We start from the raw sequence: 27,193 nt of genomic DNA, 5'->3' as shown, positions 1-27,193 counted from the left end.
TGTGAAATTATTCAATTCTTCATGCATAGCATTTACCCAATCAACATCCTTTAATGCTTCATCTATCTTCTTTGGTTCAATAGATGACACAAATGAGAAATGCTCACAAAATGATGCCAATCTTGATCTTGTTTGTACACCTCTAGAAATATCACCAATGATAGTGTCCAATGGATGATCTCTTGCAACATTGGTTGGTTGGAGGATTGGAACTTGATTGCTTGCACTTGCTTGATCATTGAATTGAGATGATGTACTAGCCACTTGATCTTGTTCATTATCATGAGATCCACTTGCACTAACTTGATTTGTATCATCTTGCACATTTGAGTTAGAGAGCACTTGCACTTGATCATCTTCATCATCATTCACTTGCCTCGGCCTCAATTCACCAATATCCATGTTCTTCATGGTATTTGAAAGTTGAATGCCTCTAACATCTTCCAAGTTCTCATTCTCTACTTGTGAACCCTTGGTTTCATCAAATTCAACATCATGAACTTCCTCAAGAGTACCACTATCCAAATTCCAAACTCTATATGCTTTGCTTGTAGTGGAATAACCAAGTAGGAATCCTTCATCACATTTCTTGTCAAACTTGCCCAATCTAGTGCCTTTCTTCAAGATATAGCATTTGCAACCAATGACCCAAAAATATGCAATGTTGGGCTTTCTACCATTCAAGAGCTCATATGGTGTCTTCTCTTTCAATGGGTGACAATAGAGGTGGTTGCTACAATAGCAAGCCGTGTTGATAGCTTCGGCCCAAAAAGATTGACTCACATTGTACTCACTAAGCATAGACCTTGCCATATCAATAAGTGTTCTATTCTTCCTCTCAACAAGGCCATTTGATTGTGGAGTGTACTTGGCCGAGAATTGATATCTAATTCCAAATTCATCACACAACTCATCAATTCTAGTGTTCTTGAACTCACTACCATTGTCACTTCTAACTCTCTTGATGGTTATTTCAAACTCATTGTGAATGCCCTTGACAAATGATTTGAATGTTGCAAACACATCACTTTTGTCCACTAAAAAGAATACCCATGTGTATCTAGTATAATCATCCACTATCACAAAGCCATATTTGTTACCACCGATGCTAGTGTATTGTGTTGGCCCAAACAAATCCATGTGCAATAACTCAAATGCTTTACTAGTGCTCATCACGCTTTTCTTGGGATGGGTGTTTCCAACTTGTTTTCTGGCTTGACAAGAGCTACAAAGCTTATCCTTTTCAAACACAACATCTTTCAAGCCTCTAACCAAGTCATGCTTAACCAATCTATTCAATTGTTTCATTCCAACATGACCAAGCCTTCTATGCCATAACCAACCCATGCTAGACTTAGTGAACAAGCATGTAGATAATCTAGCTTCACTAGCATTGAAATCGACCAAGTATAGATTCTCATATCTAAAGCCTTTGAAGATCAAGTTAGAGCCATCTACACTTATGATCTCTACATCATCTACCCCAAATATGCATTTGAATCCAAGATCACACAATTGAGCCATGGATAGCAAATTGAAGTTCAAGCTCTCTACTAGCAACACATCGGATATGCTCATGTTATTGGATATTGCAATCTTACCAAGCCCTTTGACCTTGCCTTTGCCATTATCACCAAATGTGATACTATCATAACCATCATTGCCATTGGTGTTGATTGAGTTGAACATTCTTGCATCACCAGTCATGTGTTGAGTGCACCCACTATCAAGAACCCAATGCCTTCCTCCGGCTTTGTAATTGACCTACAAAAGAAGATCAATTCTTTTTAGGTACCCAAACTTGCTTGGGTCCTTGAAGGTTAGTTACTAAGCTCTTTGGTACCCAAATGGCTTTCTTATTTGAGCCCATCCATGGTTTACCAATGAACTTGGCCTTTACACCATTTGTACCCTTAGTAAGCATGTGGCATGAATCAAGCTTTATGAAGGATACTATCAGGTACCATAAATAGGGGTCCCCGAAGCAAGAGCCAAAAAGATCGCTTAGACATTGTAAAAATCAAAACTAAGAAACAACCACTGGCAAACCCCCACCTTATCCGAGGCTCGGCTGGACCGCCCGGCCCACCTCGAACAATATCCGGGCTCACCCAAAGCGGGCTCAGCCCAGAGCAAAACCACCAGGCCTTGGATGGGGAACCAGACTCTCCGCCTCGCTTGAGGCCCCAAACCATGAGGCCTCAGACGAGGAACCAATTCTCCACCTCGCTCGAGGCCCCGAATCGCGAGGCCTCGAACGAGGAACCGATTCTCCGCCTCACTCGAGGCCCCGAACCGCAAGGCCTTGAATGAGGCACCGATTCTCCGCCTCGCCCGAGGCCGCACCCGCAAGGCCTCGGACAAGGTACCGATTCTCCACCTCGCCCGAGGCCCCGCCCGCAAGGCCTCGGACGAGGTACCAATTCTCCGCCTCGCCCGAGGCTCCGCCGGCAAGGCCTCGAACGAGGTACTGATTCTTCGCCTCGCTCGAGGCCCCGCCCGCAAGGCCTCGGACCAGGTACCGATTCTCCGGCTCGCCCAAGGCCCCGCCTGCAAGGCCTCAGACGAGGTACCGATTCTCCGACTCACCCGAGGCCTCGGCCGTAAGGCCTCTGATGAGGTACCGATTCTCCGCCTCGCCCGAGGCCCCACGCCACGAGGCCTTAGACGAGGATGTCACATCCAACCAACGCGTCCAACCACTCCCGCGACGTCAGCCGAACAACGACACGATATAGCGGAGTGGCCGACGAGATGGGAGTCACATCGACGCCATGCCGTCTAGGACAAGACGGGGCGGGGGTTATTGGTCGCTGTGCTCAATGCTGTGCCCATGGCTGACACTCGTGCTGCACTGTGCTGCCTAACCCCACCTGCTCCAAGGACAGCGTGGCATGGAGAGTCAAGTCCAGGTCTCTATAGCCTCAGAATCAGCGTACAAGACCAACTGCTCCCTTTGAGCCTCGACTATCCGCTTCTAGGCCCCTATAGCCTCGGGACTTGCACCCGCCGAGCCCCCCATAATGGTTCAGCCTTTGCACCGACTGGGCCTTGGCTCCCCACGCCGGTCAAACATACAGCGACCAACACATCTCCAATAGAAGAAGGCGCGGATGTCATCACAGGAGCTCCCACATCGCACAGGATCAGGCGTGACCGGCGCGTCGCTCTAGTGCACCGAGGACAAGGCCGCTCCACCGAGAAGGCTGCCATAGTGACAAGCTACAGGGCTCAGACACGTCGCCTCTGCTCACAAAATGCCATGTAGCAAATCCATGTACCGCCCCTGTGCCTCCCTTCGACTATAAAAGGGAGTGACCAGGGCCGCTTCTAGGGGGATCGGACACGGACATAGACACAGACAGACACAGACAGAGAGACAGACACCACGCATGCAAGCAATGCACAACGCTCTGTAACACACACTCTTCCTCACTGCACGAGATCAACATCTCAAGCAACCCATGCCGCTCCACGCAGAGACCTAGGACAATCTCCCTCTCTCGCCCAGCTTGTAAACCCCTACTACAAGCACCTCGGTGCAAGGAAAACAAGATCGCTCTCTCAGACTGGACATAGGGCACCTATTGCCCGAACCAGTATAAACCTTGTGTCTCTTTGTATCACCATCCGGGATTAGGGGCATGTAGTATATTTTCACTAGTCGGTTGAGGGCCTGCTGGTCCAAAACACCGACAGTTGGCACGCTAGGTAGGGGTGCTACTACGTGTTAGCTCAGTCATCCCAACAAGTTCCGGATGACAGACCCCGTGCGACCACTACGTCTCGGCATGGTGATCTGGTTCAGGAGCCTAGAGTTCATGTCTCTAGGATGTGAGTACCATATGGTACTCCTCACACCCAGAGCCCCTCCGACCGACGATGACATCACGCACCAGCAGCCTAGGCGCAGGCGGCGCCTAGGCCGCTGCTCTCATCGCGCTCGCCAGGCACGACGTGGGCGGGACCACCCCGACACCGCGCGAGCTCAGGGCGACACACCGCGCTCCACCAATATCCCACACCCAGCTGTTGGTATAGAGTCCCTGGTTGGGGACTTGTCTAGCTTAAGCCTGGGAAAGGGAAAGACGCCGGTGGCGCGTGGCGACGCCCCGTCATCAAGCTCTGCCCCGCCACCTCCTGAGGAGTCGACTCCGACGAAGTGGAGCCTGGCGATGGCACCATCCCCGTACCCCTTCAGGTTGAGCAATGCCACCGCCGCCTATGCTTCCGCCTACGCTTCCGCTCACGCGGAGCCCCTAGGACGCCACCAATGTTTCGCCCTCGACCTCATCACCACAACCTCGACCCACACCCACACTGACTCCTCGGAGGAGGACGAGGCATGGGCCGGAGCGGACTTCTCCAGGCTTCGCGACCCTGAAGCCATGCACCGCTTCATGGCCGTGAGCGACTACTGCTTCGGCTACTCCGACTCCGATGACAAAGGCACTTACGATCCCACTCGTGAGTGCTTCAACATCGAGCTCGGGATGGCAAGCACGAGCGATGAGGATGAAGGGGCAGGCAATTGCTCCCTGCCCCACGAGGGGGCAGGTGACGCCACACCTCCACGTGTCGAGCCCCCGGCGGCGCGGAACGAGAACCCCGCCCACGAGGAATGTCGACGCCTTGACTTGGAGCAGCTCTGTGAGCTTCAGGCCAAGGTTGAACAAGACCGACTCCTTCTGCAGCAGCTCCGAGACACTCTCGAGCGAGAGCAGCGGGGTCGCGGTGATGGCGGAGCAGCCTGGCGGAGGGCTCACGACGTCAACCACCACATCAACAACGACAAAGGGGGCGAGCAACCCCCTATCTTCAATCGCACTAGCCAGAACATCGCGGTAGCAGCGATGCTACTCCGGAGCGCGGCATCGAGGCCAACCCAGAGGAGGTCTCGGCCGTGACCAACATGGGACCAATCCGAGACCTCAAGGGCATGCAAAGGGTTATGGGATGCCTTGCGGCCCTAAGCCACTTTATCTCGCACCTTGGCGAAAAAGGCTTGCCTCTGTACCACCTCTTGAGAAAATCCGAACGCTTTTCCTGGACCCCCAAGGCCGAAGAAGCCCTCACCAAGCACAAAGCACTGCTCTCCAATCCTCCCGTCCTGGTGCTGCTGACCAAGGGCGAGGCCCTCTTGCTCTACGTCACCGCAACGACCCCAGTGGTCAGCGCGGCAATAGTGGTCGAGAGGCAGGAAGAGGGGCATGCTTTACCCGTCCAACGACCTATTTACTTCATCAGCGAGGTGCTCTCCAAGACTAAGACTCGCTACCCCCCACATCCATAAGCTGATCTACGCCATAGTCTTGGCTCGACGCAAGCTGCATCACTACTTCGAGTCCCACCCAGTGACCGTGGTGTCGTCTTTCCCTCTGGGAGAGATAATCTAGAACCGGGAGGCCTCGAGTAGAATAGCCAAGTGGGCCGTGGAACTCATGGGGGAAGCCCTATCTTTTGCGCCTCGGAAAGCAATCAAATCCCAGGTCTTGGTCGATTTTGTGGCTGAGTGGGCCGACACCCAACTGCCACCTGCTCAAATCTAGGCGGAATGTTGGACCATGTACTTTGATGGGTCCCTGATGAAGATTGGGGCAGGCATGGGTCTGCTCTTCATCTCACCCCTCGGAGTGCACATGCGCTACATGATCCGTCTCTACTTCGCCGCCTCCAACAACGCAGCCAAGTACGAAGCCCTCGTCAACGGCTTGCAGATCGCCATCGAACTTGGAGTACGGCGTCTCGACATACAGGGCGATTCGTAGCTCGTCGTCGATCAAGTAATGAAGGAGTCGAACTGCCATGACCCCAAAATGGAGGCGTACTACAAGTTGGTACGTCGCCTAGAAGACAAGTTCGATGGTCTCGAACTCAACCACATTGCGCCAAAATTCAACGAGGCCACGGACGAACTGGCCAAGATGGCGTCGGCACGAGCCCCGGTCCCCTCGAACATCTTCGCCAGAGACCTCCACAAGCCTTCCATCGACTATGCCTCGGCGGCGGAAGAGGGCCCACCGGTCGAGCCCACCACAGGGCTCGAGGCCCCCTCTGTCACTGAGACCCCTGTGGCCGAGCCCGAGGTCATGGAAACCAACACGGAGCCTCCCGAGGCTGACCAGGGCATAGACTGGCGAGTCCCGTTCCTTGATTGCCTCATTCGAGGAGAGCTTCCTACAGACAGGACCGAAGCCCAATGGCTTGCGCGACGAGCCAAAACTTACATCCTCAGCAACGGCGAGTTATATAGGCGAAGCCCATCTGGCGTCCTCCAACGATGCATCACCACCGAGGCAGGCCAAGCCCTACTTTGGGACTTGCACGCGAAGCCTGCGGGCACCATGCAGCGCCTCGGACGCTCGTTGGAAACGCCTTCCGCCAAGGGTTCTACTGGCCAACGGCGGTTGCTGACGCCAACAAGCTGGTATGCTCCTACGAGGGATGCCAGTACTATGCGCGGCAGACGCACCTCCTGGCCCAAGCCCTCCAAACCATCCCCATTACATGGCCATTCGCCGTGTGGGTGCTGGACATGGTTGGGCCTCTGTAGAAGGCCCCCGGGGCTATACCCATTTGCTGGTAGCAATCGACAAGTTCTCCAAGTGGATCGAGGCTCGTCCTATCACTCAAATAAAATCCGAGCAAGCGGTGCTGTTCTTCACTGATATCATCCACAGGTTTGGGGTTCCAAACACCATCATCACAGACAATGGGACACAATTCACTGGCCACAAGTTCCTGATGTTCTGCGATGACCACCACATCTGTGTGGCCTGGTCGGCCATAGGACACCCTAGGACAAACAGCCAAGTAGAACGTGCTAATGGCATGATCCTACAGGGCCTCAAGCCAAGAATATACAACCGGTTGAAGAAATTTGGCAAGAAATGGCTTGCTGAACTCCCGTCGGTCATCTAGAGCCTAAGGAACACTCCAAGCCGAGCCACGGGGTTCACACCATTCTTCCTGGTCTATGGAGCCGAGGCCATCCTCCCCACTAACTTGGAGTATGGTTCCCCGAGGCTACAGGCCTACAACAAGCAGAGCAACCGCACTGCCCGCAAAGACGCCCTCGACCAACTGGAGGAAGCCCGAGATGTTGCGCTGCTACACTCGGCCAAGTACCAGCAAGCCCTATGACACAATCAAGCCCAACGCATTCAAAGCCGAGACCTGAAGGTGGGCGACCTGGTGCTGAGACTGAGGCAGAGGAACAAGGGCCGCCACAAGCTGACCCCGCCATGGGAAGGTCCGTACATCGTCGCTCAAGTGCTAAAGCCCGGGACCTACAAGCTAGCCAACAAGAAGGGCAAAATCCTCACCAACGCTTGGAACATAGAACAGCTATGTCACTTCTACCCTTAAATTTCCAAGCATTGTATACATTGTTTCTCGAAATACATTAAAGAAGCGTTCTTTAGTTGTTCTAATTTTACGAGAAACCCCCCGAGCCCATCGATGGGGGATCGGCGTTACAATAACGCTATAAGGGAGACTCGGCTCTACCTCTGCAGAGGTGCCCACCGTGGGGCTCGAACAAGACTTGGCTCTGCCTCTGCAGAACCGAGCCTCCCTTGGGGGCTAGAAGGGGGGACCCCCCTCAGTCCCAGACAACGTTTTTAGTCATTTTTCAAAATTGATTTTCAAAAAAATTTCTATGCCAAACTCTCTCGCGTACTCTGACAAATCGATTGTAAAAAACCTAAGGACCGAAAGTCTATCTCAGGGCCAAAAGGCCGGCCGAGTCGCGAGACGGCCTATGCCTCTAGGCTACGACAACTTCCTCACCACCTTTTGCCCGAAGGGCAGCTTAGGCTCCGAGGAAGTCTTTTGCAAGAGATATGTTCAAAGACGAGACAGAGGGCAGAGGCTCGGAAATACAATAAAAAATGATTAAAATGCGTATACACATAAGTACTTTAAAAGGGCCTCGACGGCCACAAGCGTCATGATACAATGATGTAAAGTCCTAATCTATTTAAATGGCCCCTTTGGCCCAAGTCAAGACTCAGGGTCACCAGCATCGGCAGACGGGATGGGAGGAACCACCTCGTCTTTGAACAAACTGGCCAGCGTCGTGCCAGGGGCCTCAGCCGCCTCCACTGGCTTCATGACCTCCTCCTCAGCCTTCTCGTCATCCTCAGCCATGACGTAACCATAGCTGATGGCCTCGAGGTCGATGCCGACATAGTGCGAAGAGACGACGGCCAGGGCGCGCTTGACGCCCGTATGCAGCTCCCCTTGGAGCCGCTCATGCACTCGGCCGCTCAACGCGATCAAGCGGCTCTCGAGGGAGCTACCCGATTCGACCCCCCAACCTCCAGGGCCTCGCAGGCGGTACGGGTGGTGCTCTGCAGCACATTGTCCTCCCGGATCTCGGCCTCAAGCACTGCCTGCACTTCAACGGAGGCCTCAGCTACCTGGGAGACCTCCTTCTCCAACCCTACGCCAAGACAAGAGGGATGGGGTTAAGCACAAAAGGAAATAAGCCAAACAGGGGCGAAGGCCTACGAGACTAACCCTCGGCTTTCTCCCTCTAGTTTTGGACCTCAACCCGAGAGGCCTCGACCGCCCTAGAAGCCTCCTTCTCTAGCTCTGCATCGCATTGGGGAGTTAGGAGTCGAACGCAAGAAAAACAAACAAAGCAAGGGGCACAGCTCAACAGGACTCACCCTCGGCCTTTTCCTTCCAAGCTAAGGCCTTGACCCGGGAGGCCTCGGCCACCTTGAGAGCCTCCGCCAGGGCACCTTTTGTCAGCAGGTGCGCGCCCTGCTCCGCCTCCAGCTGCCCGGTGATGGCCTTGGCAGAGGCCTCCACTTGTTCGGCCCGGGACCTAAAGGTGTCCCACTCACCGACCACCCGGGTCAGCTCCTCCTCCAGCTCCTTGATCTGCGCCGCCAAAGGGGCGGCCTACTCCTGAGCCGTGGCCACCTCGGCCTTCATGTCAGCACAGCGAAGGCGGAGGTCCTCTACCTCCATGCTCCGCATCGATAGAAGCTCATTAGCATTGGCGAGCAGGTCCTTCTGCTGCCGGAGCTGGTCCCAGACGTCCCTCTCCCGCCGGAGGAACAATGACTTCATGAGGGACCGGGCCTCGAGCTCCTAGATAGGCAGGACAGACATCAAGCACTGCGAGAAAACTCGGGAAAAGATGACATAGCACGAAAAAAGAAAGCGCGTACCTGGGCAACGCCGGGCAGGTCGTTAGCCATGATGGATAGCGCTGTCCGCAGCGACTGCTCTGCTAGACGGCGGAATTGCTCGAAGGAGTCCCAGCGCCCCCCTCGGCCGTGTCCTCGAGGGCGAACAGAGGCTCCCCCTCAGGGTCATCCCGGCTCCACCACAAGACATGCGGGCTATCCCACCCGCGGGGCTCGAGTTGTACCCGGACGAGGGCCGAGCTCCCCTCGCCAGAGGTCGAAGCTAGCTGCTCCGCGGTGCTGGCCGCCTCGGCGTCCACCACCTCCTTCCCTCGAGAAGTATCATTGGAGGAAATCGAATGGACCTCCACCTCCCGAGTGCTCCCCTGCGATGGCGGCGGGTCTTGGACCAGGGGCGGTACTTAAGCTTGCCCCCCCTCTGTCTCCATATCCTGGGCCGCCGGCTTTGCCGCGCCCACGCCGGCCTCCACCACCTTGGCCCTGGTGGTCCCGAGAGCTCCGGCCTCTGCCACCTCAGCCTCGGTGGTCCTCGGAGCCCCGGCCTCCACCGCTTTGGCCTCGGAGGTCCTAGGGGCCTCGGCCTCACCCTCGGTGGCCTCAGCGACTGGGGGCGCCCCGGCTTCATCTGACTCGCGGGCCTCGGCCACGCGAGGCATAGGCGCCTCCTCCCCTGCTTGCTTCATGGTCACCTCGGTAGCCTCTCCTTGGGCGGCCAGCTCCTTCGAGTCAGCCCTAGCCGACGCCGCGCCACGTGGTATGGCGGCCTGCGCCTCCACCACCCATCGGGCGGTGGAGCTGGTGCTCACCTTGAGTGCCTTACATGGCGCCAAGGTGGGCACTTCTGCCTGATGCTTCTGGCTGAAGACAAAGCACTCACGGGGTTAGCATACGACCAAAGAACAAGTGGGAGATGCTGCAAACCCCACTGACAAAACACTTACCTCGAACGGGGACACAATAGCTTCCGCACTGCGTCCCTCATCCTCTGCAATGGCGGTGGTGGCGGTGGTGGCATGGCCCCCGTGTCCGCCGGTGCCAGCCGGCCCTCGCCGGACTCCGACACCCCCTTGACCCTCTGCGGAGGCTATTGGGTCACCCCCGCCGTCGCTCGTTCCACCTCCGCCGTCAAGCCCATCAGGTTGACAGCGCGCTTCCCCAACGCCCATGCCTTGGGTGTGTCGGCCTCGACCCCCGGGTGGGTGATCGCCAGCCCCGAGGCGTCCTCTCCTCCTCCTCCTGGAAACACCGGGCTGCTCGCTGATGCCCTGGGCGCAGTCCCGTTGATGTCAGGGAGATGGTCTAGAGGACCCCACCCTGCCTCGCTCTCATCATCATCACTCAAAGAATCCATCAACGACGGTGACGGAGATGGCTCCACCGGGAGACCATCGTGCCTCTGCTGCCGGCGATGTTTCTCTAGCTCATCGCGCTCGAGGCTCTTCCTCTTGCGCCTTGCCTCCTCAGTGTCCTTCCGCTCCTTGTACACCTCGGTGTGCGCCCTATTCACTGCCCGCCGCTCTTTGTCCTCGAGAACGGGCGGTGGGGAGGCTCGTACATCCCTCATCCCCTGCAAGAACGACAAACACAAATAAGGGAACATATCGAAAATGTAAGGAGCAAGGAGGCCTCGGGGGCCGCAGCGGCGCGTGACTCACCAGAGAGATGTACCCCGTGATGGGTGCATCGGGAATGGGGTCAGACCATTGCTCCTCAGCCGCCCCTCCACCGTCTCTCTCACCCGACATAGAATCTCCTCGTCGGAGAGGGCGACGGTGGACAACCGAACGCCATCGATTGGCTCATCCGGTGTCATCTCGAACAGGCGCTACCGCCGAGCCATCAGTGGCAGCACCCTCTGGCGGTGGAAGGCCGCCATGACCACAGCCGCTGTAAGACCGTGGCTACGCCGCCTCTCCAGCGCCTCCAGGAGCGGCCGTAGCTTGGGCTGATCAGCCATCGGGACACCATACCTCCACCTCTCCGGCTGGCTCTCCACGACCCGCTCGGTATAGGGGGAAGCCCGCCGTCATCATTGTAGAGGTAGAACCAGCTGTTGTACCACGACGGTTGGACGACATGAGCTGGGCCAGGATGTAGAGGGGCGACCAGTCTTGGCGCACTTGGAGAGTGCAACCGTCGGCCCTCAATGCCTTCTGCGTGCCTGTCATGCCCGCCAGCTTGGTGGTGAGCCCCGCTCGAAAGAGGTGGAGCCATAGCTCCCAGTGGGGGGCGATGCCCAGGTACCCCTCGTAGACAGCGACGAAGATGGCCGCCTGCATGATGGAGTTGGGGTTGAAGTTGTGGAGCTCCACGCCGTAGCAATGCAGGAGCGCCCGCATGAACCGGTCCACCGGCAAGCCGAGACCACGCTCGTGGAAGGCCATGAAGCTCACGATGTAGCCATCGCGTGGCCTCGGCTCTGGCTCGCCCCCCGGAGCAATCCACTCCGGTCTATTGGGGTCGGTAACCGGGCGGAGGAGACCATCGTCGACGAGCGACTACAGCATCGCCGCAGACACATCGAACGGACCCCAGGGATCCGCCTGGATGACAATAGCGCTGTCGGCCATGGGTGCGGTGGAGAATGCGGCTACGGTGGTATGGCGTGCTCTCGCTATCCCTCTCTCTCTCTCTCTCGCCTTTTCTCCCCCTTCTCTCTTCTTCTCCCCGACGCTCTCTTCCTCTGTTCTTAGCAACCGCTCGAGGGCAAAAAGGGCGAATGCAGGTAGCAAGGTAAGGAGGGGCGAGGCGAGGCTCGTCATGTATTTATGAGGGGGGGAAGGGGGCGAAATGGATGGGCGACGAAACCGGGGAAGTTTCCCTCAGATCTAGTGTAGTTAATCCAGATCCGACCAAACCGCCCACACGTCCACCTTTTCCTTATTAATCGTGCGTACACAGTAACGTCCCATCCGTAGACGTCGCGTCGCATCCGACCACAGCAACGGCAGGCGCCGTTCCGTCTTCCCGAGGAACCGCCTCAAAAGGCGCACCCACCGTTGTCAATCGATGGGAGGGGAATATCCCCCACCCGATTCCTTTCGGACTAAGGAACTAGGCACTGAGCCTGTTACGGTCCAGGGGTTCGAAGGCTGGGCCCCTAAGGGTCTCGACAGCCGCCCCAGGACAAACAGAGTCAGAGATGACTATGGGCGAGCCCATACATGGCCGAGGCCCAAGCAAGCAATTGCTTGGGATGCCCTAAGTCGTGTCCGAGACCGATAGGGAGGTCTCTGAATGGGATCCCACCGTAGGGAGGCACCGAGCCCCTAGGGCCAATCGAACGGCTTTCGGACCCACTAGAGAAGCCCTATGGTACTTTTGGAGTGCATCTCTAGACCACTAGCCAACCCCTATCGAATGGGGCATGGGCCTCCACTCGGACTTACCCGGTAACAGCTCACCAGAGGTGTCACTGCTCGCGCCCACCGAGGGTAGCCTGGCATACTCCACATCTCCTTCCGAACGAAAGGGATGCGCGAGGGCCACACAAAAAAGACGAAGAAACTCCTGATCACCCTCTTGCTTCGAGGAGAGGCTCGGGGGCTCTTTCTGCAACCAACCCGATTCCTTTTAGACTAAGGAACTGGGCACCGAGCCCATTACGGCCCAGGGGTTCGAAGGCTGGGCCCCCGAGGGTCTCGACAACTGCCCTAGGACAAACAGAGTTAGGGATGACTATGGGCGAGCCTGTACATGGCCGAGGCCCAAGCAAGCAATTGCTTGGGATGCCCTAAGTTGTGTTCGAGACCGGCAGGGAGGTCTCTGAATGGAATCCCACCGTAGGGAGGCACCGAGCCCCCAGGGCCAATCGAACGGCCCTGGGACCCACTAGAGAAGCCCTCTGGTACTTTTGGAGTGCGTCTCTGGACCGCTAGCCAACCCCTATCGAATGGGGCATGGGCCTCCACTCGGACTTACCCAATAATAGCTCACCGGAGGTGTCACTGCTCGCTCCCACCGAGGATAGCCTGGCATACTCCACCCTCCTTCTGAACGAAAAGGATGCACGAGGGCCGCACAAAAAAGATAGGGAAGCTCCTGATCGCCCTCTTGCTCCGAGCAGAGGCTCGAGGGCTCTTCCTGCAACCAAGTCGAGATTCAGTGACCCGAACATGCACTCGAGGGCTCGGCAAACGCGATAAAAACCCCTCGCTCAACATGAGAAAAGCCCCTGGAGGAATAAATCCACTCCTCTAGGGCCTCGGGGGCTACAACCGGCGGGTGCGCTCGCGCGCACCCACCGAGGCCTCGAGTACAAAATACCATCCCGCCAGGAGTTGCCGTGAGCCAAGTCTCGTCAAAACCTCAGGAAGAGCGCTCACACTCTCCCCGAGGCTCGGGGGCTACTGTCGGGTATCATAAAAAGGGGTCCCGTAAGCAAGAGCCAAAAAGATCGCTTAGACCTTGTAAAAATCAAAACTAAGAAACAACCACCGGCAAACCCTCACCTTATCCGAGGCTCGGCTGGACCGCCCGGCCCACCTCGAACAATATCCGAGCTCACCCGAAGTGGGCTTGGCCCAGAGCGAAACCACGAGGCCTCGGACGGAGAACCGACTCTCCGCCTCGCTCGAGGCCCAGAACCACGAGGCCTCGGACAAGGAACCAATTCTCTGCCTCGCTCGAGGCCCCGAACCATGAGGCCTCGGACGAGGAACCGATTCTCCACCTCACACGAGGCCCCGAACTACAAGGCCTCGAACGAGGCACCAATTCTCCGCCTCGCCCAAGGCCCCGCCCGCAAGGCCTCGGACAAGGTACCGATTCTCTGCCTCACCCGAGGCCCTGCCCGCAAGGCCTCGAACGAGGTACTAATTCTCCGCCTCGCCCAAGGCCCCACCCGCAAGGCCTCAGACGAGGTACCGATTCTCCGCCTCGCCCGCAAGGCCTCGAACGAGGTACCGATTCTCTGACTTGCCCGAGGCCCCGCCCGTAAGGCCTCGGACGAGGTACCGATTCTCCGCCTCGCCCGAGGCCCCACACCACGAGGCCTCGAACGAGGACGTCACATCCAACCAACGCGTCCAACCACTCCCGCGACGTCAGCCGAATGACGGCACGATATAGCGGAGTGGCCGACGAGATGGGAGTCACATCGACACCATGCCGTCTGGGACAAGACGGGGCGGGGGTTACCAGTCGCTGTGCTCGACGCTGTGCCCACGGCTGACACCCGTGCTGCACTGTGCTGCCTAACCCCACCTGCTCCAAGGACAGCGCGGCATGGAGAGTCAAGTCTAGGTCTATGTAGCCTCGGAATCAGCGTACAAGACCAACTGCTCCCTCCGAGCCTCGGCTATCCGCTTTCGGGCCCCTGTAGCCTTGGGACTCGCACCCACCGAGCCCCCCCACAATGGTTCAGCCTCTGCACCTACTGGGCCATTTGGCTCCTTGCACTGGTCAAACATACAGTGACCAGCACGTCTCCAACAGAAGAAGGCGCGCATGTCATCACAGAAGCTCCCACGTCGCATAGGATTAGGCGTGACCGGCGCGTCGCTCCAGTGCATCGAGGACAAGGCTGCTCCACCGACAAGGCCGCCACAGTGACAAGCTACAGGGCTCGGACACGCTGCCTCCGCTCACAAAACACCACGTAGCAAATCCATGTACCGTCCCCGTGCCTCCCTTCGACTATAAAAGGGAGTGACCGGGGCCATTTCTAGGGGGATCGGACACGGACACAGACACAGACAGACACCATGCATGCAAGCAACGTACAACGCTCTATAACACACACTCTTCCTCACTGCACGAGATCAACATCTCAAGCAACCCATGCCGCTCCACGCAGAGACCTAGGACAAGCTCCCTCTCTCGCCCAGTTTGTAAACCCCTACTACAAGCACCTCAGTGCAAGGAATACAAGATCGCTCTCTTAGACTGGACATAGGGCACCTATTGCCTGAACCAGTATAAACCTTGTGTCTCTTTGCATCACCATCCAGGATTAGGGGCACGCAGCACATTTTCACTAGTCGGTTGAGGGCCTGCCGGTCCAAAACACCGACAGATACATTAGCATTTTTGCTCTTATTGTTGCATTCTTGCTCTTTATGACCCACTTGCTTGCAACTAGTGCAAAACCGACCATTGGGGCTTAAATAGAAACCCTCACGAAATAGAGCCGTTGTACCCCTTCATTGGGCACATCGCGGGGTGACCGGACGCTGGCCCTCAGCGTCCGGTCACATGATACATGCCACGTGTCCCCTACTTCAAATACTGTTCATTATATTTCAATGGTCATCTATTGACTGGATGCAGCGCACAAACTGACCGGACGCTTAGCCTCTAGCGTCCGGTCATTTCCAGTAAGGTTCCAGAAATGAATTTCTTCGACCGAACGCGTCCGGTCATGCTTGACCGGACCCTACCAGCGTCCGGTCTCACAGTGACTTCCTTCTACGCTGCCTGACAATAGGACCGGACGCTGGACCTCAGCGTCTGGTCAGTCCAAGACCCAGCGTCCGATCGATGACCCACGCTGGCGTCTACGCTGCCACACTTGACCAGACGCGCCGGTCCCTCTGAGACCAGCGTTCGGTCACTCAGTGACCAGCAAGACTAACTCCTTTTCACCTCTAACTTCTTCACCCTTGCTCAAATGTGCCAACCACCAAGTGTATCACCTTGTGCACATGTGTTAGCATATTTTCACAAACATTTTCAAGGGTGTTAGCATTCCACTAGATCCTAAATGCATATGCAATGAGTTAGAGCATCTAGTGGCACTTTGATAACCACATTCCGATACGAGTTTCACCCCTCTTAATAGTACGGCTATCAAACCTAAATGTGATCACACTCTCTAAGTGTCTTGATCACCAAAACAAAATAGCTCCTACAATTTATACCTTTGCCTTGAGCTTTTTGTTTTTCTCTTTCTTCTTTCCAAGTCCAAGCACTTGATCATCACCATGGCATCACCATCATCATGTTATGATCTTCATTTGCTTCACCACTTGGAATGTGCTACCTATCTCATGATCACTTGATAAACTAGGTTAGCACTTAGGGTTTCATCAATTCACCAAAACCAAACTATAGCTTTCACCCCCCTCAAAGGAACCGACGTCCTCGTTGGCCCAACACACCCACAACTGGGCAAACAATGACCAGGAACATTCCCTCTTAGCACATGCGACCGTGCGTCTAGTGCCGGCACTTGTGCCATGTCGTGCACCCCCATAGGGCCTACACACGCAATGAACCCCATGTCCGCGCCCCTGACCCGCACGCGCCCGTGGCCGCGAAGGTCGTCTCTGATACCATTTGTAACGCCCCAGTGTCCAAACGGCTCAGATCCACTCTGCGCACTGAGCAAACTACACCTACCACCATCCCACTTACGCTTTCGTCCTTGCTTCGCGTAAAAGGATTAACCCGGGGACGATGGGATGGACTCTAGAAGCCTTATATGTTGGTCTATCCCACCTTTAACAACCAAGGTGGGACTAAACTCTCCACAATATCTCATTAACTTGCATATGGGCCACTATGGGCCAAATTCCAAACTGGGCCGGATGTCACACATTTATATTCCATATTGCTTCCATTACTTATGCATGTCTCAGTTTTTATTTCGTATTGCTTCCATTACTTATGCATGTCTCGGTTTATATTTCATATTGCTTCCATTACTTATGCATGTCTCAGTTTATATTTCATAGTGCTTCTATTACTTATGCATGTCTCAATTTATATTTCGTATTGCTTCCATTACTTATGCATGTCTCAGTTTATATTTCATATTGCTTTTGTGTAGGATGGCGCAATTCCACCTGCTGGACCCGGTGTACGACGAGAAGCACCGGGGACATCTCATAGCGGGAGGGGGGGGGGGCCGGTAATAATCTAAACTATGGGTTCAAATTATTCTAATGATATACATTTTTTTTGTTCAAGCACTAACAGAAAACATTATTGTATTCTATGTAGGAGCTTCGCATCCTTCGTCCTAGAACCCATAATGGGTTCATGGACATGCAGTATGATGACAGGTACACACCCTTCCTAGAGAGAGCTGGCCTAGATGCCATCTCATTTCAGGTTTGTCGTGGGTTGCCCACCTTGAACTTAGCGGGCCTCACTGCATTGGTTGACAGGTATTTTTGTCAACCATTTCCTTGCTTCATAATGGACCGATAGTTGTGATTACCTTTCTGATATGCATTGTTGTTTTGCCTATTGTGTAGGTGGCGGCCGAAGACTCACAGGTTTCACTTCCCTTTCGGGGAGATGATAGTTATGCTCGAGGATAGTCAAAAGTTGCTTGGTCTAAGGATTCATGGTAACCCCATGATTGGGCCCTATGTGTCATAGGGTTGGAGATCCCGAGTAGAGGACTTCCTTGGTAGACAGCTTCCTCCTACTGAGGAAGGCGATCGCACTTCGGGAGTTCCAATCACCTGGCTCCGGCAGTTTTTCGCACAATGTCTTGAAGATGCAGATGTCGAGATGGTTGCCTACTACTATAGGGCATGGATCCTACACTTGTTTGGCTACGTCCTCTTCCCTAACGCAATGGGGGACACCGCGTTGTGGATATACATTCACTGCCTCACTGACTGGGACACAGCGGGTCAGTACAGTTGGGGCTCTGCAGTGTTGGCTTTTCTTTATTGGCAGCTCTATGAGGCATGCCGTCGGAGTTCGCCAAACACCTCACTTGGTGGATGCGTCTACCTCCTACAGTTGTGGATGTGGTCGCATCTACCAATTGGCCATCCCCAGGTGTTGCCTCATCGAGACTAGTTCTTAGGTGTTCCCTCTCATCGACGTCCGACAGTTGCGTACCTTTGGGACCAGGTCACTGTCCCGTACGCTAGGTCACAGTGGGCGTACCTAGAGTACTCCAATGAGATAGACACTCTCACGGCCTCCAGTGTAAGTAAATGTGATTTGACATGCTGCTTTTCATATGTTATTAGCATACCAACTTATAGGTTATGTGCTACTTTTGCAGGTTACGTGGCAGCCGTACGAGGAACAAGAAGTTACTGCTATTCACTTCAGCGACATGTGTGGGTGGGACGAGGACCTCTATAGGATGAGGTGCCCTCTAATCTGCTTCTATGCTGTCGAGTACCACCTGCCACATAGAGTTGCATGCCAGTTCAGTATGAAACAACTATGGCTAGTTGAGCCATTCTCAACTTCAGTGGAGTTGCACAAGTAAGTGTCCTTCTATCTCAATTGTCCCCTTTGAGTTCATTCGCTTGAGTTTGTGCAATAAATTAACTATCCATGATATACATGACACGCAGGTTTGATCATCAAAAGTAGAAGAAGATTTATGACTAGGAGAGGCAGCACCAGCCATACATTGAACAATGGGAGTTCTTATACGAAAATGTTGATGAGAACGACGAGCCGCACACGAACCGTGACTTTAAAAGTTACCAAACTTGGTACCAAGGGGCGACATGTTGTAGGCTTAGGGTACAATGGACGCAAGATGACTACGCTGACATCGAGTCCTCTAACGATGAAGACATGGCGTACGGCCATTCTACTCTCGTAGGGATGCAGGTGGAGGCAGCACCGATCTTGGATAGAGTGGTAATGTAGAACCTTGTTGTTCATCTTGTAGTAGACGTACCATTACGCATATGGTATTCTCATTTATTTGCCTTTGTTTTTATTGTTTGTAGGGCAACACCCTCAGATGCTCTGTACAAGACATTGAGCACTTAACAACACGCGTACTTTCTTGGACGTAAGCTTCTAAAATGCCACTCAAAAAAATATTACGTTATATGATGTTGGATAACATGATTTTGGACAATAGAGGCTGGCACATCGGCTATGACGTGCGACTGCTCATTGTGGCTGCAGGACAACAATGACGCTGGACGTACATGTTCCTTCCATAGGCCTGGCAGGCATGGGTTCGTTTACCCACACAGCTACGGGGTCCACAAGCCATGGTGTTGTGTACGAGGATCTGGACGATGAGGAGGTGGACCAGAGGCAGGAGGAGATTGGGTCGTTTCAGCTCGTAGACGCTCCTTCGACACAGCCTTCATAGCCTCCAGCATGTAGACGCCACCGCTCGCCTACCCGTTACACTCCAGGCACCAACGCTCTTCGTAAGGGCAAGGGTAAGACTAGGAGGCATTGAAGGAGACTAGTTCTTTTGGACCATGGTACTTTCACTTGTAGACTTGTGGTAGATTCTATGCATGATGTATGGACTATTATTATGGACTTTATGGACTATTATAGACTGTATGGACTTTTATGGACTGTATGGACTATTAATATGCTTATGGACCTGGTTTGGGATTCATGTGGTATATATTTGTATATGTGTATATGTTGTATTGAGGTTATATATTGATGTGATATTTGTGTATGGAGTGCATAAAAAAACAGGGGAAACTCTAGTGAAATTTTCTGTCGAAAGTACATATGTGCAGTACACCTATAGCATCTAGCCTTTTCAGTGATTTATCATGTCACCGTCGTGTAGGTGCCTAGGCTTTTCAGTTTTGGTCTAGTCATGTCACCGATGTTGTACACTACATGCTTCATAGACTTTTCAGTGAGCATTAACATCGACCAACATAGCCTATGACCATGCCACTTCCTTTAAATCGACGCCTCCAAGTTCTTCCTAGACGCCGAGGGCAGAACTAAAGACACCACCAAAGAGAAGAAGTGCATACCAATGTCGGGTGCATTAGGGAAGGGAAAGGGAAATGTTCTGATAGTTTGGCCAGGATCTTATGGTCCAGATAGGTACCCTAATCCACTAGAGAACTTCCCATTGGAGGGCAAGAAGGATTTCTGTCCACCAAGTAGGTTGCGACCATATGATAACAGGAAAAAAGAAGAGTGGACAAAATGTTGCCATGGTGAGAACTGCGTAGTGCAGGTCTATGACGGTGGCCTTCATGGAGGGCGTCGGTTCTTTGGATGCCCTCAAGGATGGGTAAGTCGTACCACATATCTTATCGTAGTAGTCATCTTCTGCATACTAACATTATGTATTGTGTAGAGCTTCGATGACGAGGACAACTGTAGTTTCACTAGATGGGTTGATCCACCACCCATTTACCCATATGAAGAATACATCCAGTATCGATGTACGCACCCAAAAGAAGAAAATACTCAAGAAGAAAGAAGGACAAGATGTTTCGATGGAAGACGAGGCAGTGTGCAACGATCCTTATTGCATGTGCACCTGTCATGGAAACATGGCACCTCCTCCAGCCCCTCCACCATGTCCTCCTGCATATGGTGGAAATTGGTACTATGGACAAGGCTCTTCACAGTTGTCCTCGTAGCAATATGTTTTTTTTGGATGCGAGAGTGATTAGGACCTAAGTTATGTTCGGTGAAGTTTGAACAAATGTATCGCATGTCTTTGAATCCTTAGTCTGTGCTTTGTGTGTTTGCTGTTTGGTTTAATTACCTAAGGCATATTAGGTTTAGCTCAGGACCTCTTTACCAAGCTTTCGTATAGGTCCTCACATGCCATTTCATGTGTTGTTTGTGTTTAGTTATGTACTGCACTACTTCCTTAGCTTTTAATTCCACTACGTGAACTCGTTTGATTAACTGCGCAATATTGAAATCCAAATTATGACCAACATGAATGAAATAACAACACACTGTAAAAGTGCAGTACATGGGAACAACACACTGAAAAACTGTAGTACATGGGAACAACACACTACATCAGTCCAAAAGATGCAATAAATGACAACACACTGAAAAGTCCACTACATGACAATCACTCCAAAAGATGCAATAAATGACAACATACTGAAAAGTCCACTACATGACAACATTGTTCACTACTAAACATGAAACTACCAAATCTAACAGACTACTGAGTGTAACGAGGCCACTTTCCCTTCTTCAAAGCATCAAGATTCTCCTCCATTGCTGCTTTCGCACGGCGAACACGCTCAAGCTTCTTCTCCCTCTTCTCCTTGTGCTGAGCAGCATGCCTCATTTCAGCCTCTTCTGCGCGCTCCTTTTCTACTGCCTCCTCTTGGCGTCTCTTCTCCAACAACTCCTTCCGCTCCGCCTCCCACTCCTTCAATTTCCCTAGATATAACATGTCTTTCTCCTTGATCTCGTTGTCGATCCACTGCTCAAATTCACAAAACGGTGGAGGGGTCTGCAAAACATGCAGCTGTTACACATACAACCTAATAAACCATACATGATTTCATATGACACAAAAAAAAATCGCACAATATAAATTTCTCACTATCAACCCAATGCGGATCTGACGAGGTGTAGGATCAAACGCGTAATTGTCACACATCCAGTACCTCTGCTTGTACGTTTCCTCTTCTTCGGAAATTGCTACCCTGCAAGGATCGCCGCAGTAGCACATCGGCACTGGCACACCACTAGGCAGTGGCAAACAGGTGAAGACAGTTCCCACCACCGTCCTATTCCACAAATATAACCAATTTTGTTCTAAGAACTGAAAGCAAACAACTGTATAAATCAACCTAGGGTATCCATTTCTTGCACATTGATATATTAACGGCAAAATAGAACACGATGGACAGAGGTTACCTTGGTTTACTAGATTTACCATGCCTTGGCATCGTAGCACGAGAGAAAGAGGGCGCTGTCGTACCTACACATAATACTAATTGCTTTGAACCCTAAGTAATGACGTACCTACGGTGGCATAATACACGTAATATAGACCAAATCAATGCGTACAAATTGAGGAGGGAGCATAGGATAACTTGTTCTTAAAGATCTATGGATCAAATTAAAGTTTTCGAGCTCCAATATGTCAATTGTAGAGGTTGGGCGGAATGGGGAGAGGGATAAACCGAGAGAGAGCAAACAAATGCAACAAGGCTAGGCCAGGAAAGGCTGGGGCGACGTTTTTGAATCCAAGGTCGGCGCTATGGATCTTGGCGCCACGTCACCCCCACGTGTAATTTCGGCGCCAATTGCAACAGCGTCAACCGCGGGGTCTAGTTTTTGAAAGGATTCCTCTAGGAACGTATTTGTGAAAATCTTTTAAAAAAAGACAAAAAAAAACAAAAATTCGGGGAAGCAGCAGGGCTAATCGTAGGATTTGACGATAATGACCCTGGCCGCTGCTACGTTTCCTGCGCACCGCGTCGCACGTCCAGGATCTAGGTCCGTCAAGATATTGGCTGTGGCTGCGAGAAACTTGTACTACTACTACTCCAGCATTTGGGCAACAGCGAGGCCCATAATGTCGCCATTCGGGGACTAAGGGGCCCGTTTGGGACTGCTCCGCTCTTGTTTTTCTAGCTCCGCTCTACTAACTCTACCATGAAGCAGCTTCACCATAGAGTTTGTAGAGTAAGTGGTACTGTTTGGCATACAGGCTAGCTCTAGCTCCAGAAATGGATTGTTTTCATGCAAATGGTCCATTACATCCATTGAAATTGCACTCGATATTTTCTAAAGAAATTAGAAAACAAATGATAGAAAAATTAACAAAGTCCATAACTCGATATAAAAGAAGTAGCAGTATATATAAGACATCTTTGTGATTGCATCTTGAATAACAAGTGCAGTGGTTGACTTAGCCTTCTTTTTCGGATCAGCAGCTACACCAGGCCATTTTCCTGCAGGTGCACTAGGCGTAACAACCAGGGGCTTGGCCGTTGGTGCCATGACCACCAGGACGCACTGCAGCGCGGCCCGGTGCCTGGCCACTGGCTAACCGAGGCAGGAGGCCGGCGTAGAGAAGGAAAAGTCGTCTTTTTTTTCTCGCGGCGTCCGTACGGGATTCGAAGAGGGGAACCGATGATTAGAGAGTGACAAATGTGGATAATTATTTCTCAATTCTACGTGGAGTGTAAAACTCCCGAAACTGAGGTATTTCTTGAGGTGCTAAAAAAAATGTGGAGTTAGCTCCTAACTCCACGTTTTTCTTAGAGCGGAGTTTCTAGAGCTGGAGATGTTTGGCAACGTGGAGCTGAAGCGGAGTTGAAAAAATAAGAGCGAAGCAGTCCTAAACACCCCCCTAACTAGCCTAGTCAAGCCAGTTTCGTTTGCTTCTGCACCTGCAATCATCAAGTAGTTAAAAAGACTGCCATTTCTTTTTTTTCCACTCTCTGAGGTCTTGTTTGAATGTTGTTGTATTAACCTCAATCTATATGTATTGGTGTAAATTGGGGTGAAATTTAATTTAAGTTCCACTCAACTTATCTTAACACATGTGGATTAAGGTAGATACCTTGGTTTCGGTTATTCATATTAGTAGAGTATTAACGGAGCAACGATGGTTGGTCTGGTCGCGAGTCTCACACCTCATCCTGTGCTGAGCTGTTATCTCAAAAAAAAAAAAAAATCCTGTGCTGAGCTGCTGAGCTGTGCCTGTTGCATGTACTACCTTGGATCACTTGTCCTCTCCACCCGTATGACTCGTGTCCACGTGTGCTGGATCACTTGCCATTCAGTGATCTTGTTTGTAACTGTGCCCTTCATTCTAAATGGCAAGTCGTTCTAAAATTCTAACTTTTCTAGACACATAGCTTCTGTTACGCATTTAGACACGCATTATATCTATATGCGTAATAAAAAACCATGTATCTAGAAGAAAAATCAAAACGACTTATAATTTAAAATTGAGAGAGCAGGTGGGGCAGAGGGGTAGTAAGCATACTTGCCGATCGTTATCCTCCCTAAACATTTTTTCATGTGCTGATAAAGTATTCTTCCCATTTCAAATTATAAGTCGTTCTGATTTATTTTAAAGATACATAGCTTTTATTACGTCTCTAAACATAATGTACATTTAGATATGTAGCAAAAACTATGTACCTATAAAATGTAGGACGATTTACAACTTGGGACGGAGGGAGAAAATTGTAAGTCATTTTGGCTTTTCACTAATTTTGTTCACGTATCTAAACATTTGTTTTCATTATTGATATTTACAGCCATTACAAAACTGTAACAATCTTCAGAATGTAACACAACAACTCAGCTTCTCAACAATTATTGCTCCACAAAATATAGCCTAATGGTTCACATCACCACCATGCTCCTCCAATACATAAAAAAAAAATCTATGTGAGACATCCGAAGCTACTCCTGCTTTTGCTGCAGATCATCTCCATACCAGGCCCAGACTATGTCCTTCAGCCCTGGCCGGATGTCCTCTTCCAACAGTTTCTGGTACTCAACTGAATCACCACTTGTTTGTTTCATCTCAATGAGATGGTAGGATGGTGTAATCTCAAAGATCTCCGTGTCAAACTGAAGGACACCATTCCTCCCCTCCCTCCTCCCTTGAATCTTGACAATGCCATTATCCTTCTTCCTTATCCTGAGATTCAGTGCTTTTGCAACCTCTTCAAGCTTTGAGATGATGGCCAAGGCAGGCTTATCTGAAGTGAACCTTGTCTCCTTTCTGCACTCCTTTTTGATAAATAGACCAGACAGGTCCAACCCTGTTGAGAATGAGATAATTTCAAAGGCATTTAGGTTTGTGGCAGCCAGGGGCTTCATATCTTCGTGAGCAATCTTCTTACGCCTAGTAGCAAGCACTGGGGCAGCATTCTCATTAAGAATTTTCTCCTTTACTGCACGGATCTCCCCAGGACCCTTTCGGAACCAGGTAGACTCTTTTATCTTCTGAATTGAAATTCTTGTGCTCGGGTTGGGGTCGAGGATCTTGTACAACAGCTTCTTGAGTTTGTGTGAAAACCAACTGGGGCACCTGAAATCACCATGCTGTATCTTCCTATACATCTCCATCAAGTTTGGGCCCTGGAAAGGGAGATAGCCAGCAGCAAGAACAAACAGGACAACACCACAAGACCAGATGTCTGATTTTGCACCATCATAGCCTATCTTGCTGATCACCTCTGGAGCTACATACGCCGGTGTTCCACAGGTAGTATGGAGCAGGCCATCTTGCCTCTTTGACTCTGAAAGTGCGCTCAGTCCAAAATCTGTCACCTTGAGGTTCTCATTCTCATCCAGCAGCAGGTTCTCAGGCTTCAAGTCCCGGTGATAGACACCTCGGCTGTGGCAGTGATCCACTGCACTAATGAGCTGCTGGAAGTATTTGTGTGCAGCAGCCTCTGTGAGCTTGTCACTCTTGTCAATCTTATCAAAGAGCTCACCACCTTTCACATACTCCATGACAATATATATCTTGTTTCTTGTCGCCATGACCTCATGAAGATGAACAATGTTCTTATGCGCCACTAACCGCATTGTTGTGATCTCACGCTTTATCTGCTCCGAAAGCCCAACCTTGAGCACTCTGTCCTTGTCCATCATCTTGATAGCAACGCTCTGGTTGGACTCAAGGTTCCTTCCATAGTGCACCTTGCCAAACGTGCCTTTCCCCAGCAACCTCCCTAGCTCATACCGCTCCATCAAAGTCTTTCCTCTGCTCTCCATATCTTTATCTTGAAAAGTATATAAACACAGTGCTACCTTTGTGTTGCCAAATCAGGTGGACAGCAGAGATTTAGCCCTCCTCCCCCATGTCATGGTCCATGACGGTGAACAGCATTCTTATGACTTGGTCGTGTCGGAGTCTGAAGGGTGTGGAGTTGATGCAGATGCAGGTGAGACGATCGCTCATATCAAGAGACGAGCAGGCTAGCAGACCTTGCGGGACAGCGAGGTCCTTGATGTTGCAGCAGAAATCTCTTCTATGAAAGCACATCTTTCAGCATTCCCTGAGTTTTTTGCTTCTTGTTATGGATGTTGTAATCTGCACAAAAGAAAAGAAGCATTATTAGATTCTGCAATTGAGGACCACATGAAAAGCTAACAGTTTTCTGTTAGCTAAGGGCCGGATAACAACAAAATCAACCAAATAAGTGCTTCACAAAAAAATTAAAAGTGCTGACTGCTGACTGTGTATGTCTATCAACGATACAGTATAAAGTGTCAGGTAACGGAATAAGACAACAAGTTAGAAGAGGCCAACAAACGACAGCATCACTCATCATTCATCAATAGAAGGGGTAAAAAGAAGGCAAAGAGCAGGATCTAGGGAATCTGAATTTACTTTTTTCTGCAAAGTGGTTATTTGGGTCCCAGAAAAATGCTATTCTGGTTTCTAAGAAACCAAGCCACAGCACAGTATATGTAGTGGCAACAGTTGACAGGGTATTAGGAAATCTAAGGCAACCACCACAGGATGCCAACACTCTGCATTAAAAATTCACTCGTTCACATCCACAAGAACTTCGTTCAGTGGAAACTGAAACAAGTAATGATGGAACTATTATGGAAGGAAAAAAAAAGAACCGCAAGCTATGTGGCTAGACCATATAACCGGAGGAAAATTTTGCCTTTCACAAACCTAACGCCTGGAAGCATAAGGCTGCAGGAGCTTATACCCACTACTAGGGTCGACTGAAAGTACAGTTTGGCATCAAGAAGAAATAGAAGGAAAAGCCGCCTACTTTTTTCGCCCTGAATCTAGGCACCACAGCTAACAGGGGTGTGCTAGGTTCTTGGTACAATCGACGCCATGCCCCCTTACAGCTACAGAAAAGAATCCGTAAACAGAACTGGAGCGCATGGTGGCGGCCGGCGGCTGGCATGAACTAAGACTGAAAGTGCAAGTAGATAAATAAGGAGAGAGAGAGGGATGGATGGGTTGGTTGTTTACCTTGCGACGCCACGAAGACGAAGAGGACGATGAAGAGGGGAGTGAGGACGACGCGACAAGAGAACCAAAGCTCTGTGCGGGGGCTACACTTTTTTTCTGGCCTCCGGAATATATGGCCGTTGCCTGAATTCCTCTGAGCTTGGGAGTTGGGACTTGGGAGGGATGCGGCGACAAGGAGAGGAGGCTCCTCCTCTTATACAGGGGAGCCAGGGATAGCAGCAGGGCTAATCATAGGATTTGACGATAATGACCCTGGCCGCTGCTGCGTTTCCTGCGCACCGCATCTCACGTCCAGGTCCGCCCGGATATTCGCCGTGGCTGCGAGAAACTTGTGCTACTGGATCTGGGCAACAGCGAGCCCCATAAATTGCATGATGTCGCCCCTATTCAGATTAGTAGTAGAAGTATTAACAGA

At 51.6% G+C, this 27,193-nt stretch overlaps 3 protein-coding genes across 3 annotated transcripts; all 3 read right to left on the bottom strand.

The window, feature by feature from the left end:
• Window positions 1-9,565: 9,565 nt before the first annotated feature.
• LOC136503088 (uncharacterized) lies at window positions 9,566-10,179 on the bottom strand. Its single transcript, XM_066498277.1, has 2 exons — window positions 10,106-10,179; window positions 9,566-10,022 (listed from the first exon to the last, which is right to left on the bottom strand). Exons 1-2 carry the CDS (start codon window positions 10,177-10,179, stop codon window positions 9,566-9,568), a joined length of 531 nt encoding a protein of 176 aa, XP_066354374.1.
• A 10,827-nt stretch (window positions 10,180-21,006) lies between these two features.
• LOC136504674 (uncharacterized) lies at window positions 21,007-21,525 on the bottom strand. Its single transcript, XM_066499645.1, has 2 exons — window positions 21,397-21,525; window positions 21,007-21,303 (listed from the first exon to the last, which is right to left on the bottom strand). Exons 1-2 carry the CDS (start codon window positions 21,523-21,525, stop codon window positions 21,007-21,009), a joined length of 426 nt encoding a protein of 141 aa, XP_066355742.1.
• A 2,517-nt stretch (window positions 21,526-24,042) lies between these two features.
• On the bottom strand, window positions 24,043-26,928 carry LOC136504665 (CBL-interacting protein kinase 15-like). The gene is made up of 2 exons (XM_066499630.1): window positions 26,779-26,928; window positions 24,043-25,869 (listed from the first exon to the last, which is right to left on the bottom strand). The coding sequence occupies exon 2, from the start codon at window positions 25,548-25,550 to the stop codon at window positions 24,225-24,227; it is 1,326 nt and encodes a 441-aa protein (XP_066355727.1). The 5' UTR covers window positions 25,551-25,869; window positions 26,779-26,928; the 3' UTR covers window positions 24,043-24,224.
• Between the last annotated feature and the right edge of the window lie 265 nt (window positions 26,929-27,193).

The sequence above is a fragment of the Miscanthus floridulus genome, chromosome 14 (assembly GCF_019320115.1).
Source record: "Miscanthus floridulus cultivar M001 chromosome 14, ASM1932011v1, whole genome shotgun sequence".
Taxonomy (NCBI): domain Eukaryota; kingdom Viridiplantae; phylum Streptophyta; class Magnoliopsida; order Poales; family Poaceae; genus Miscanthus; species Miscanthus floridulus.
This window is presented reverse-complemented; position numbering and strand designations above follow the sequence as displayed.